The sequence below is a fragment of the Urocampus carinirostris genome, chromosome 11, assembly GCF_059441175.1.
Source record: "Urocampus carinirostris isolate Australia breed hairy pipefish chromosome 11, RoL_Ucar_1.0, whole genome shotgun sequence".
Taxonomy (NCBI): domain Eukaryota; kingdom Metazoa; phylum Chordata; class Actinopteri; order Syngnathiformes; family Syngnathidae; genus Urocampus; species Urocampus carinirostris.
Window position 1 is genome coordinate 37,327,863 of NC_142359.1, and position 15,040 is coordinate 37,342,902.

At 38.8% G+C, this 15,040-nt stretch overlaps 1 protein-coding gene across 2 annotated transcripts; it reads right to left on the bottom strand.

Annotated features, from left to right (window-relative positions):
- Window positions 1–202: 202 nt before the first annotated feature.
- Window positions 203–13,186, bottom strand: cyb5r3 (cytochrome b5 reductase 3). Of its 2 annotated transcripts, none has more exons than XM_088348132.1 (10): window positions 13,076–13,186; window positions 12,810–12,982; window positions 12,445–12,570; window positions 9,080–9,152; window positions 8,849–8,955; window positions 5,470–5,599; window positions 4,976–5,059; window positions 4,810–4,895; window positions 4,631–4,730; window positions 203–686 (listed from the first exon to the last, which is right to left on the bottom strand). In XM_088348132.1, exons 2-10 carry the CDS (start codon window positions 12,828–12,830, stop codon window positions 514–516), a joined length of 900 nt encoding a protein of 299 aa, XP_088204258.1. In that variant the 5' UTR covers window positions 12,831–12,982; window positions 13,076–13,186; the 3' UTR covers window positions 203–513. The 2 variants fall into 2 exon arrangements, with proteins under 2 accessions (XP_088204258.1, XP_088204259.1); XM_088348133.1 differs by having other exon boundaries at window positions 13,057–13,173.
- Window positions 13,187–15,040: the final 1,854 nt, after the last annotated feature.

Here is a 15,040-nt window from a genome sequence, read left to right on the forward strand (position 1 = left end):
ACCAATTAAAAAAATCGGAAATCTTAAAATTTTATTTTTGGAGATAAAAAAAGCGGAATTCCGCGAATTAGCGGAAAAATCACATCCCTGCAATGTCCATTATATGTGTGCCAGAGGATTAAACCCTCAAAGTTGGCAGCATTGTGTGTGTGTGTGTGTGTGTGTGTGTAACCGTATTGTTAGCATGACAAAGGCAAAAACATTTAAAGTTGATATGCGCAAAAACTTTCTTTAATCAAACAAGTACTGCATACATAATTTAGCAATAAACATGACGACTTTTCATAAAGTGCTGTCCTGCATGAATCATCATGTTTGGTTGAATTATTGATTATGAGTGGACATTTGAAGTGGCAAAAAAATGGAAAACAATAGCAAATCCTCACAAGTGGCATACAAAATTACATCAGTTTGCATAATACAAAAATGTAAGGCACCATAATTGCGGTGCTTGCGCAGGCTGCGTTACATAATATATCCTATTAAGGGAGGGGGTTTATCACACCTGAGAGTCTAAAACGTGAACCTGCGCTCGGCGGCGTGCCCCACTTTGTCTAGATTGGGGTTGCAGGCGAACTGGATCATGGGTGGAGGTCCACACATTAAAACCAAGCTGTCGGCAGAGGGCGGGGGCAGGTGTTCTCGCACCATGGCCTCATTGATGAATCCCTCGCTGAACTCCCAGTCTGAAATACAAGCATAAAAAAGGTGTGAAGATACTCGATACTACTCGATACTAGACCAGTTTACTTCTATAGTGTGCAACAGGAAATTGCCCAATTTTTAACTTTTTTTTAATGCAAAAAAGTGTGCCATTGTCGAGTATCTCCTAGTTCTCTTCTAGTGATAACTGTACAATTGAGCCATATCACTTGGTGGTTAGCAGATAACTACTAGATTATTACCATTTTGTTTTCTTTTTATACTATATACCAATTATTTGCTAACGAGGTAGTACAGGGAAATCTATCTAATTAATTTCTTTGATTGATGAAGCCGTTTAAGATTGCACTGGAAAAAAATTACAAATCAAATGAAGTAAAAACTTGCAAAGAATCTTGCGGACATTAAAGGCACACTAATATTTGACCACTAGAGGTCGCTGTATAGTGCACGGGTAGAAAAACTACGGCTGCGGGCCACATGCAGAACATTAGACATTTTCCTTCGGCCCCACCAAACGAAAACCGTCAAACTATAATGGCAAATATATACAATAGTACATAAAGTACTACTAAAAAAACATTGTTTTTTTTCTGAGCCAATTTTGTCCCAATTATGTCTACAATGAAAATACTGCAACAGAAATACTATACAATTATTAAAAAACTAAGTATCGAAAATGGTTCTCAAAAACGGACCTAATAAATTATTTTGCAAGAATATCAAAATACTACTTCAGAAATCTTGCAAAAATACAACCACAGTAATATTATAAAAGCAGAAATACTACAAAAGTACTGCGATGGAAAAAATACAAAACATGAAGGCTACTTTGGAAACACTGCAAAATACTTTTACAGAAATTCTACAAAAATGTCACAACAGTAATACTATGTTACAAAACAGATATATTGCGACATTACTACAAAAATATTACGACAGAAATACTAAGAAAATACAAAATACTAGGGATATACGACAAATCTACGATGGAAATACAAACAAATACAGAAATACTACATGAATACAACTTCAATAATACAAAACCACGAGAGAAATTTGACCAAAACATTACCGAAATACTAAAGGAATTCTACTATGGAAATACATAAAAATACCACTGCAGTAATATTATAAAACAAGTATACTACAGCCAAAATACTACGACAGAAAAATTAAAACATAGTTCTAAAGATACATTATGACAGAAATGTGACAAAAAACGACTACAGAAATACTACAAAAATACTCCTGCAGAAATACTCCAGAAATGAGACTACAGTAACACTACAAAACTACTAGAGAAATGCTACAGAAATTCAAATTAAAAAAAAAAAAATACTACCAAAATTCAACTACAGTAATACTACAAAACTAAATATACACTTAAGTACTTTAAACAGGGACCATATATATATTATTTTGCTTAAATTGTGAGCGTTAAAAAACCGATTTGATGAAAGAAATCTGTATAAAACCAAATATAAAAATATCATAGGTAAATGTCTGCATGTACATTTATTCATACATTCAGAATATTGTTCCGTCTTCAGGATCAGCCCCTTGGCCACATTTTTTTGGTATCCCAAAGCGGCCCGCCACTACTCATAGTTGCTTACTCCTGGTGAAGTGCAACTGTTATTGAGTGCTACAAAGACCCAATGCTCGTCCACAGAGTTTTATTTTTGTTTCTATTTGTTACAATATGATAGGTATATTTGCTTGAAAGGTATTTTAGCAAATAACAAAACGAACAACTAGCTGTTGTAACATGAATGTAACATTGGCAGTTGTGTATAGTTTAGCAGTAGAAAACAATCATTTAGGGGAAGAATAAAAGACTTTCCTCAGATAATTAATTGCTGTAAGCACTATCTATCTATCTAACCTGATCATATTCCTCGAGAGGGGTGACCAACAGCAAGACAAATGCATACAAAAATAAAGGAAATAAAAAAAGGGAAAAAAATAGCAAAAAACACACACAAACATTTTGGAACCATGGCCAACCCAAATGCCCAAACACCCAAACAAGTTAAGCACCTCTGCACCCAAGTCGGTCATGCTTTTGTCCCTCAAGATGAAACGGGACACAAGAAAGCTGCCATGTCACTCGGGTCAGGGTGACACAACACTCTCTATTGTTCAACAGAAGGGCCCGACAGATTTCACTGGATTACCCCTGCCGCATCATACGAGTGCCCAGCCCATTCTTAAGAACACGTCCACAATCCCACTATCCTTTCACAACACCTCTCCACTCCTTCCTATCACCAACAAGAGCTCTAGCTTCCATTATATTTAGACCTCTTTCCTGCAGTCCACTCATAACACCATCCATCCACGTCAATCGTGGCCTTCCTCTTGGTCTCCTTCCATTGACTTCTGCTCTGTAGATCCTCTTCAACATTCGCTCCTCATCCATCCTCTCCATGTGTCCAAACCAACCGAGTACTCTCTTATCAACACGCTTCCTCAGTTCCATGACTACTCCAGTTCTGTCTCTCACAATTTCATTTCTCAATCTATCTATTCTTGTCACTCCTAACATACTCCTCAAACACTTCATCTAAAAAACATTCAATTTCTTTCTCAAATCTGCTTCGTAAGCTGTAAGCACTACCCCCCCCCCCCAAAAAAAAAAAAAAAAAAAACATGGATCCTAGTGTTGCAGTTAAAATAGCATTATTACTTTTGGTGGCCGCACCAACGGCACCTAGTGAAGATGACGAAAAAAAAACAGCATTTTATTTTTTAGGGAGGAGATATCCATTAAATGCCTTTGCTTAATTACAACAGGGCTTTTCTGTCACTCAATCTAGCCAATTGACCGAACATATACACAGTTATCCCAAATTTCATCAGGTAGCGCTGGATGAAAAAGATGTAAATTTACAAGATCAATGCATGTTTGTTTGAGCAATCCAGTCTCCCTGTTGCATTTATTATGGTACAAATCCCTCGTAAGGTGTCATTTTTGTGCATGCCTGTCTAATGTCCCAGTTTTGTTTTATTTTTCGATCTGGCTCCAGTCTGTCAATTTGCATGAGACTGCAATTATGACAAGCCAGAGACGGCGGCTGCGAGTAAAACTATTTTCATGGCCAAATTCAAGCAATTTTTAAGGACTTTCAAAGTAAATTTTCCAATTTCTACAGTACCATTATATCAAGAAAATCTGGTGTGAATTGTGTATTTTGCAGAGCCACTAATATATCAATTTTTTTCATGCGTGTGCATTTATCAAGACATAAGATTTTTAGATTTCGTAAATCGCAAATATATTTGTAAATCTGAACACTAAGTGTGTGAATATTTTTGAGGCAAATCTCTCCGCAAGTAAGTGTTGCGTAAAAATAAGGGAAACATGTAGCTAACATTTTCAGTTGAGGAAGTTCATTCCATAACAATTTACAGCTCGGAAACGCTACCGCAATGTTTTGCATGGTTAATACGTAAACCTTGCACGAATACATATTTATAGTGCCCTGTTTAGGTTTAACATGCACCTGTCCTCTGAGGCGCGACGACACTACATAAGACACCGCCTTACAAACTAATGCCAGCTGCAGTTAATCCAAAAGGAAAAAGAAAAACAATGGCAAAGCAAAGCCACCAGACAACAGTATCGGCATCATTTTTAAGCAGAGTTGTTGAGAAATATGGCAACAATTTCAAATGTTTACAGACACTTTCCCCAAAGTGAAGCACTTTTAAATCCTTGAAAACACAACATTGCATTTTCAAGGATTTCAAGCGAACCCTCCATACAGCTTCTGTAAGGTCAAAAAAAAACATGAAACTGGCGCAGGCAATTAATTTTTAAACATTTTAAATGGACGTGAGACCTGAGTTTTTAAAGGTAAAGTGCCCCTTGGCTCAAAAAAAGTTAGAAAACACTGCACTTTACATCAAGGTGGTTAAAAAAAAAAAAAGAAAAAAAAAAGCGGCAAGCGGATGAACATACCGGCAGGCGCTTTGTCCACAGTGAACCACAGCTTGAAGCGTTGGGGGTTGTTGACTTGAATCTCCTCTAATTCAGGCCTCAGTAGGATGTCTTTCTCCGTCTGCCAGGATGCAAGGCATGTTGAACATGAAGAGGACCAAAGAAGAGAAGAAGGAGCAGGGTGGCGTTCTCTTACTGACCTGGTTAGCAAAGAGCAGGTGGCACACGGTCTGGTCTTCTGGGTCTTTCATGATGGCTGTGATAAGCTGCAGCATGGGCGTGATACCTGAAAAAAAAAAGGAAAACGTGTTAAAATCCCATACAAATGATACTGTTAACAATTTCTGATCAGATTTGGATAATTACCTGTGCCGCCCGCAATCATGCCAACATGTTTTGCCGTTTTGGTCTCAGCTGGAGATTTTTTGTCAGCCTGAATGGCAAAAACACCTGCACAGGAAACACAGAAAAAAGATTGAAAGCAATGGGTGATGACTGATAGAGCTATTAAATATTGAAAATTTCAAAATGGATAGACAAATTTCAGATTTTACTTTTCAGGAGTACCATTTTTAGATAGGGTTTATTAGATAATGTTATCATTTAAAAGTAAGTGCAATTAACAAAGTAGGGCTCACAGACAATTGTATATTCCAGATTTGGTACGAATGCTAGATAACGGTTTATTCTTTTAACATCAATGTATTTACAGAGTTGCCAAATATTGAAAATCGTATTTCCGAATGGTTAAAGACAATCTTCAGACTGCCGTAGTAAACTATGGAAAATTTGTAGCAACCGGTAGCTTTGCAAATTTGTAGTTTGACCGCTCAACAAATAAGTATTCTTTGTTGTATCACCTTTGCCCTTGTAGATAAGAAGCCCGCTGGGTCCTCTAAAGTCGATGGTGTCATTGATGCGCAGACTCTCCAAGTACTGACTCATTTTGCCCCCTTCTGGGAATTTTGGATGGACATTTTTGAAGTAAACCTGCAAATGGATGTTCGTTGAAAATTTGTATGAATCGTGTTTTCGGACAATAAGGCACATTAAATCGTGACTACACTAAGAGCTACTCTTTATAGCCTGACGGCACGCCGATTAAAAGAGCAAAACTTTGTTTGCAATGGAAATAGAACCCGGGTTGCGGCGGTGAGGGCGTCAACTTTATCACTAGACACCGCGTGGTACAGATGACATATGAAAAAGCATTATAGCTTCTCTCATTATGACACTATTTTTACTCAAGGGGCCAGAAACACTGATTTGCATATCGCATTTTCTCCACTTCTTTATTTTTACATCAATAATGTTGCAGCCTAATATATATATGTTCATAAAAGAGCTTGTATAGCAATTTGTTGAAAGACTTCCTGTTTTGTTTTCCTATCTTTCGCAATGTTATCGAATGAATAAGTAGAGAGAGAGACTGTTTAATCAGAATACAAAACAAAATGCACTAAGCAGGTCAGTGCCTTTGGCAACATGCATAAAAATAGTGGGATAATGGGATAAGCTCTAACGCAGGAGTCAGAGCTCTTTGGCATAAGCCACAAAATGGCAGTATAAACAATGTTCACTCCAGTAAACAAGGGCACAGTCCCAACTATGGTTTACAGTAAATGGTCTGCATTTATATAGAGCTTTTCAAGTCAATGACCTCCAAAACGCTTTACAATGTGCTTCACACTTACCCATTCACACACACACAGTCATACACCAGTAGCCGCCATGCAAGGCGCCGATCTGCTTATTGGGGGCATTAGGGATTCAGTGTCTTGCTCAAGGACACTTCGACATATAACACGGAGTAGCCGGCAATCGAACCTGCGACCTCTTGATCCCAAGACGAGCGCTTTACCTCCTTAAAAAGAATCGTTATATGTAAGCTTGTTAAAAAATGCATGTTAAGGCACTTTATGTTAAAAACCTACAAAACAAATTTTAAATACCCAGGAACCCTAGACAAGCACACACCAATTTGATTGGGTGAGCAGTAGGGGTGGGCGGAGCTATGCACTTCTTTCTTCCCAGCGCCGTCTGCACTGAAAGTCAATATGTCAGTGTCCTCGTTTGCAGTATTTTGTGACATTTTTACAAAAGAACTGTGCATGTACCTTGTTTTAAAAACATTACTTATGTAAACTATAAAGGTCAAAATAAGCCAACAAGTTTTTTAGTTTTGCCATTAATCTGCAAATGAGGCAAACTCTAGTATGAACAACACAATTCAGTAATGCCCCTTCGCATGCTAATGTGAAGAAAATATTTTTTGGTGGAGGTGTAACCAGCCCATTTTGTATTATAGAATTCCTGTAGTAGTACTGCAGAAGTCAAGTCATGTTTATTTGTATAGCCCTTAATCAAAAGAAGTCTCAAGGGCTGCACAGACCACAGACTATTACAGAATATTATTACAACATCCCCTGATCTAAAACCTACATGAGGGCAGGGAAAAACTCAAAAACCTCAGCATAAAGAAAATTAAGAAGACCACACATGAGGTAGTCCCCCTTCCAGAAACAGGCTGCAATGGATGTTGCAATATACAGACATTGTCAACAAGAAACATAAGTCATTCATAAACTACAGAATAGAAGTGTTTTAAGCCTTGATTTAAATTGTTTCACTGGAGGTTGCGAATAGAATCTCGGAGGGCAAACCGTTCCACAACACCTGGGCCCGAACGGAGAATGCTCTTGAACCTGCGGATCGCTTCTTGGCTCTTGAGATCAAAAGACTAGCTTTTTCCGAACAAAGGCTCCAGCATGAACATAAGGGGAAAGTAGGGTCTGAACAATTAGGACAGTTCGTGAATGACCAATGAATTTGTTTTCATCTGATCCAGTAAAATATTATCGTCCCCATTGTTGAAGCATTCTGAAATATTTCCATACTAGGATCTTTGTGGTATTTCTTCAATATCATTTACCATTACTGTAGTTGAGTTTTTATAGTATTTTTTTTAAAGTATTTGTTTCATGGCATTAGTGTAGCAGTATTTCTATAGTATTTTTTTCTTATCAGAATGAAGACAATATAATACATTAAGTTTGTGTTTTGAAGCATTAGATCTAAAAATTTTGTTTTGTTGTAAATTTGTAGTATTTTTGTAGTACTTTTGCCAACCGACTCTTTATGCATCTATCCACACCACACCAATTCCATCCATCCATCCATCCAGTAGCTGCACCGCTTATCCTCAGTAGGGTCGCGGTGGTGCTGGGGACACCCTGAACTGGTTGCCAGCCAGTCACAGGGCACACAGGGACAGACAATTCGCTCTCTCATTCACACCTAGGGACAATTTGGACCGGCCAATGAACCTGACATGCATGCCTTAGGAATGTGGGAGGAAACTAGAGTACCCGGAGGAAACCCACGCAAGCACGGGAAGAACATGCAAATTTTACACAGGGGGTTCGAACCCACGAACTCAGAGCTGTGCCACACACGCGCTTACCACTGCGCTACCGTGCTGCCCCAATTCCATTCCTTTTAAATAATGCTGCCTTTCTGCATTTACAGAAGAATGGTGACAAAATGTGCCTTTGAGTTGTTAGTCTTAAATAACACAGTCTTCAGGCTGTCTGCCGGGCATTCTGGAAGGTAAAAAAATTCCTGGGACTTGTATTGTTAAGTAACTGCGGGAGGGAGACCAATTTCAAGTGGAATACAGGATGCAGGCTCTAGCATTATTCTTATTTCATAAATTTTATCAAATCACTTAACGTCACACAGTGAAGAAAAATGTGCTGAAAATTTAGATTTTGTCTGGGGAGCTGGTTTGGTGGTTTTTGTTGAATTTTGTCTTAAAATATATGGTGTGGCTCTCTCAAAAAATACATGAATACATAAATAAATAATCAAAATGTTTTGTTATTCTGGCCCTTTGGGTCAAAAAGAATCTCGACCCGCTCTAATCCATTTTCCCTGTTCATCTGTACCTCTTGTGGTCAGGTGCTGGCGCTCACACTGCCACACCCCGTGTTCAAAGCCCGTTGCACAGATTGTATTGCAATTTGGGCCATATCAATTGGTTACGGTGCAAAATCTCGTAAAGTAACGCACAGCAATAAAAACTGTATGCATTTCTAAACTTATCAACCGTATTCTGAAGCATTTAAAGTGCACCGGATTATAGGGTGCCCTTTCAAATTTCTAACCCATTTGGGTTTTTAGGTGTGCCTTATAGTCAATAAAGTACGGTGGATAACCAAGAAAAAAAAACTCCATCACCTTGATAACCAGGTCCACGTAGCCTTTGTCGTCATCACTGGACGTGGGCGTGTACGGACGGACCACCAACTTGCCATCGATTTTGGCTGACAAATAGATGTGCTGTCCTGGGATGGGGTGGGGCGGGGTGGGGTGGAGGGGTGTGTGAGTGGGGGTGTGTGGGTGTAATATTGTCAGATTTGCGAAACTAAGTTTAAGACCTGAGTAGGAATGCATTGACGTCGAACTCACCTACAGGAAGACCCAGGACGTGTTCGCCGGATGGTAGAGCGAAGCGGAACTTGCGTGTGTCGTGACTGACGATCTGGAAAGGAAAATTAACAAGGAGGTTGATCTTTTGGATGACGTTTTCTAAATACCGTGTTCCAAAAATTCTTGCTTTAGATTATACCAAGGTTTCTGTGCGCTGAGGTTCTCTTTGGTGAGGCACAATAAATTTTACATATAAACTAACCTTTCTTCATTTCATCTGCAGACCAAAATAAGCAATATATAAACTATAGCATAGAAAAAACGTTTTATTGTTTTCATGGTTAATGGATCTCTTAACCACATGGGTGGTTGGTGCACCAATGAGGACACAACTCTGGACAGCCTTTTCTGCTGTTGAGGGTCCCTGGTCTGTTCTTGGTCTTACATTAATTTATAAATTAGGTCTATCCACTGTTCCTTTTGAATAAAACCATCAATAGATGGATTTGCCAATACATCATAGACTTCCCATGATTTCCCTCTTAAACTGTACTTTGTTTTAATATCTTTGTTTTTTACATCACTGTATTATATTCTGTGTACAGCAATGTGTCTCCTGGAAGGCGCTTCTCAATAAAATGTATTATCAATATTATTATCATGAAAAAAGTCGATGCGATGAGAAAACAAAATACTGGATGGCCTGACATAATGTTGCTGATCCAATCACTAATTCTATCGTCTGGGGCTGAGATGTGTGGTCTCACTATTGTCCTCTGGAATGAGGCAAGAGAATTACGTGCCTCCCTCAGCATATGAAGACACTGCACAGCAATACCAAGATACTAATTGTATAAAATATATTCATGAGAAAATTTTGCAAAAGAAAATCCAAAGACTGTGACGTTAAATGAGAAAGAACTAATGCGGAATAAATATAAGCATTTAATATATTTTTAATGTTTTATTTCCATGATGGCAGGTAGTTATGTCAAATTTAAGCCCTATGCTGTGGCCCTGCAGGGAAATGCCACACACACACACACACACACACACACACACACACACACACACACACACACACACACACACACACACACACACGCACACACACACGCACACACACACACGCCATCATGTGGACAGAAAAATGTGTAACATGCAATAAAATAACAGGGTGAAAATATTTTTTTTGAAATTATACACACATATATTATACACATATATACAGTTAAGAAAAAAAGTATCTAAACACCCTGCTATTTTGCTATTTCTGAAATTTTCATCCTAGGAGCTAGTCCGCTGTGAGAGATAAACTAAAAAGAAAAATCCAGAATGCAAAATTCACAATTTTTAACAATTTATTTGTGTGATACAAGTGCAAATAAGAATTTGAACACCGGAGAAAATGAATGTTAATATTTGGTAGAGTGCCATTTGTTTGCTATACCAGAGGTCAAACGTTTCCTTTAGTCTTTCACCAGGTTTGCACACACTGCAGGAGGACTCTTGGCCCACTCCTCCACACAGATATTCTCTGGATCAGTCAGGTTTCTGGGCTGTCACTGATGGGGTGTTCAAATACTTATTTTATTCACTGTATATACGAGCGTTTTAACATGTATTGTTCCGTTTTACTTTGTTTATGTTTGTCCTTATGCAACAAGTAAAAATATGAAATAAGGAGGCAAAATAAACTGACTATTCATTTTGATTTAACTCGTTTAATGTCAGACAGTTTTTTTCTAAAGTTTTTGGATTGAGGCAAAGTCATGGAGATCCAGCGTTACTTTGCTGCTTTAATTTCGAACTACCTACAGTTAAACCTAGCGAATAATTTTCTGAATCTGTCCAGGGCACACCCGCTTTGCAGGGCTTAAAACATTACAACAACATCGTTTACATCAACAACACACGCATCGCCTCGCGGTTCATGAACGACTTTAAAACACTCGGCATATGTTTCAGTGATTCGAACGAAAAAGATTCACATCACCTAGAACACAAATTACCAATTAATATAGTGTTAACGTTTTATTTCCATGATGACATGTGAGGTACAGTCTCACTTGCCTCACTTGGCTGCCTTTCACTGCCCATAACCCTACTCCAAAACATACAGACTTGCACAAGCATGAAGACAAATATTAAATCTGTTCTTGGAGCGTTTTTTTCTCCAGAAAGAAACAGCTAAAAGAACTGAATACAACCATTTCAAATACAGCATTTTTAACTTTCTATTTCCATGATGACAAATGAGGCAGAGCATATCCTGCCTCCCCTGACTGCATGACACTGTGACACCACGATCGACATGCTTAGCATTTTACCGTATTTTCCGCACTATAAGGAGCACCTAAAAGTCTTATTTTTTTTCAAAAGCTGACCATGCCCCTTATAATACAGTGCGCCTTATATATGGCTCAATATTAAATCGCAAGGTCTCGCAACTTACGCAACAGCCGCCGACTCGATTTCCCCCCAAACGTGGAGTAGTCCACTGTGTATGCTATAATTTATATACCGGCGTTTCATTGGCTAACCAATGTGTCAATCATCATTTGAATCCATCGCTATTGGCTAAAGTTATTCGGTGCCTCGGATAGGCTAGAGGGCCGAAACAAACCCTGCAATTGGCCGAAAAAGATGTGTCAATCATCAGTTAAATCGATCGCTATTGGCTGAAGTTATTCGGAGCCTCGGTTTGGCTAGAGGGACAAAACAAACCCTGCAATTGGCCGAAAAAAATGACTGAATAGCAAGCTTGCTAAACTACGCCATAAAGAAACATGTTTCATTAGTCTGTATTTGTAAATATTTTACTCACCTGGATTTACTACACTCACGGTTGTAAGAAGACCATGATTGCGTATCATTATTGAACGTGAGAACTTAGGTGAGCTATGCGGCTTTATATTTTCCCGGTATCTTGTTTTAGAACGATCTTGATGTTGCTGGGATGAGTTGAGTGAATTAAACTCAATTCCAAGTGTTTATTGTCATATGCACAGTTAAGTTGCGAGTGAAAAAGAAAATAGAAACTAAGGAAGGGTTGGCATTTCTTGAATCCCAAGACTTTAACCTTCCGAATGATATTTGAAATGATGCATTTAAGTGTTATCGTACGGACACCGCATCCGCACGTGTCTACGAAACGTATTTGCTTCTTTGCAAGCTTTGGGAATGTTAAGGGGGTAATCAGTTTCACTGAATCATCTGACTGTTTTGTCGACGTTCCCATTGTAGCGCCTTATAATCCGGTGCCCCTTATCTATGGAAGATATAGGGCCAAAAACTATTTTTAGGGGGTGCGCCCTATAACCCGGTGCACCCTATAGTGCGGAAAATACGGTACTTACAACGACGCAGTTTCCTGAGGAAGGGCGCGTCGGTGAACACCTCACCTGCTTATCAATGAGCCGCAGTGCATACTTGACGCTTGGGTCCTGAAGGGTGATGGCTGGCCTCTTACGTGGGAACAGGAGTCTGAAGAGCAAGTTGAGGAGCCCATCAAAACTGCTACGGATGACCTGGCGCAAATTGGCATTAAGGTTAGCATTTCTACTTAAGCATTGCATGCGTATGGGAGCTCTACAGGGCGTTGTGCTTATTTAAGGGCCCATTTGTCGGTTTAAGTGGGCTTTCCTAGCGGGTTAAGTGAGTCACATTTTCCGGAGGGCGAATCCGGGCATGTGGCCGACGTGAGTAAGTTAGCAAATAAAAAGGCACACCAACGAACGAAGTTTATGATAATTTGAAGTATATTCACCCCAATGATGTAGGAGAGCATCTTGAAAGGGAACAAATGACAAATGGAGGAGTGATGTGAGAACAGCTGTAGTGTTTGCTCGCTGTCAACTCTTGTAGGACGAGTTGCAACAGGCGAGTCCTAGTTTGTCGTTAAATGCTCGAATCCGCTTGGGCTTTCAGAACAAGAGCAGTCTACTTAAAAACAGCACAGATATCATATTAACGAAACCATTTTTCTAAACGCTTGAAATTGAGATGCATGTTACTTTAGTTTAAATTCTGCACCATTTTGACATTTCGGCCCGATTTGCATTGTATAGTTGTGCTATAAAGACACTTTACATAACAAAGCGGAAATTCCAAACACACTACTGGTTACTTGACTAACAACATCCCTTCCGTTTGATGGCACATCACTTCCGCATACCAGATTAGGAGCTCATTTATACTCGGGCTACAAGTAATTGTAAGATCCTATCTTGACAATTTTCCTTAAAAATGATACTCTTGCAAATAAAGACGATTACATATCAATAAAAAATAATAGATGAGAAATAATTATAATTAGAACTGCCGGTGGGCCTATGCTTATGGTATCTATTTTGAGCAGTATTTATTATAATTTTGTAAACCGTATTGTTTTATACGTGAAGGTTAATGGATTTTAAAGATGTTCAAATTTGTTTATGTGAACGGAGATTTTCATAAACCTTAACTTTATGTAGACTTACTATTGCGCGTTACCGCCACTTGATGACAGCAATGTTCAATTACTGTACTATTTTTTAAGCCTCGTTTTTTCTGCATTTTGACCACTAGATAGCAGCAAGACGACGCGCACAGTGAATTGTGCCCAATGTTAAACAGACGTCAATTACGACACGTTCGCTTCATGATACAACTAACATGAATCTACATTTCATAAAGATTTTTATCAGATCAAAATATATTTGTATAGCACTTTTCAGACACTGATATGCAACACGGAGTGGTTTATCAAAACATTCAATGTACAAGAAGAAAAAGACAAGAACCCTGCTACACAACGTTGAAAGCCTATTTAGCTCACACCGAGGAAGAGATTGAAAGAGGGATATCACGGTTTATGTTGAAATACCAATTAGTTCCAACTGAACAAAACAAAAAAGAAGAGGGCACAGGGAACGTACATAGGGCGAAATTAGATCTGAAATATATGAGGTAGCAAGTCCTTGTATGGTTTTGTATACTACATACATAACCTTAAAATCACATTTTAAGCTAACAGGGAGCCAATGCAGGTTAGCTAAAATCAGGGTAATGTGATCAAACTTTCTTGTCTTAGTAAAAAGCCTTGCTGCAGCATTTTGTACACAGGTGAAGGCTCTTGATTTTGGATTCTTGTAGACCGAAGAGTAGTGCATTACAGTAATTGAGATGGGAGGTAACAAACACATGAATTATAATCTCCGCACCTGACTGAGACAGCAGGTCGAATTTTAGCAATGTTGCGAAGATGGAAAAGAGCTGTTCTAGTAAGATTCTTAACATGTGTTTGAAAGGACAGATCGGGGTCAAATATGACACCTACATTTTTGACTGAGTCACTCTGGGTGATATTACATTTGTCAATGTTCAGAGCAGTTTTTGAGAACAAGTCATGGCATTTAGATGGACCAATAACTAACATTTCGGTCTTTTCAGAGTTAAGGCCGAAGAAGTTGAGTGACATCCATTCTTTTATCTCAGTGAGGCAGACCTCCAAATTTCCACAGTTTAGTGTGGCAGATTCCTCCATCGGAAGATATAGTTGAATGTCATCTGCGTAGCAATGGAAACTGATTTTATACTTGCGAATAATATCACCTAATGGAAGCATGTAAATGCTGAAAAGAAGGGGGCCGAGTACTGAACCCTGCGGAACACCACAGGTAACACTAAAGGGCTCCGATTTCATTTCACCATATTTAACACTGTGCGTCCTATCTGAGAGGTAGGATCTGAACCATAAGAGGACGGTTCCTAAGAGACCAATCAATTTTTCCAACCGTTCTAGTAAGATATTATGGTCCTCAGTGTCAAAAGCAGCACTAAGGTCCAGCAGCAGCAAGAGTGATGAAGCGCCGGAGTCCATTGCCAGTAGAATATGATTGGTTACCTTAATCAGAGCTGTCTCAGTAGAGTGGTTAGCCTTAAATCCTGATTGCATTGATTCAAAAAGGTTGTTCTTGGATATAAAATCATTCAGCTGCTGTACCACAACTTTTTCAA

Bases quoted from the DNA above. Each gene is read 5' to 3' on its own strand.
- cyb5r3 (XM_088348132.1), bottom strand. From the start codon at position 12,830: ATGCTCTCCTACATCATTGGG. The intron at 4,731-4,809 runs GTCAGTAAGAGA...GCATCCTGGCAG, and splicing joins ACCTGCTCTTTGCTAACCAG to ACGGAGAAAGACATCCTACT. The intron at 687-4,630 runs GTATGTTCATCC...CTTGTATTTCAG, and splicing joins TGTGGACAAAGCGCCTGCCG to ACTGGGAGTTCAGCGAGGGA.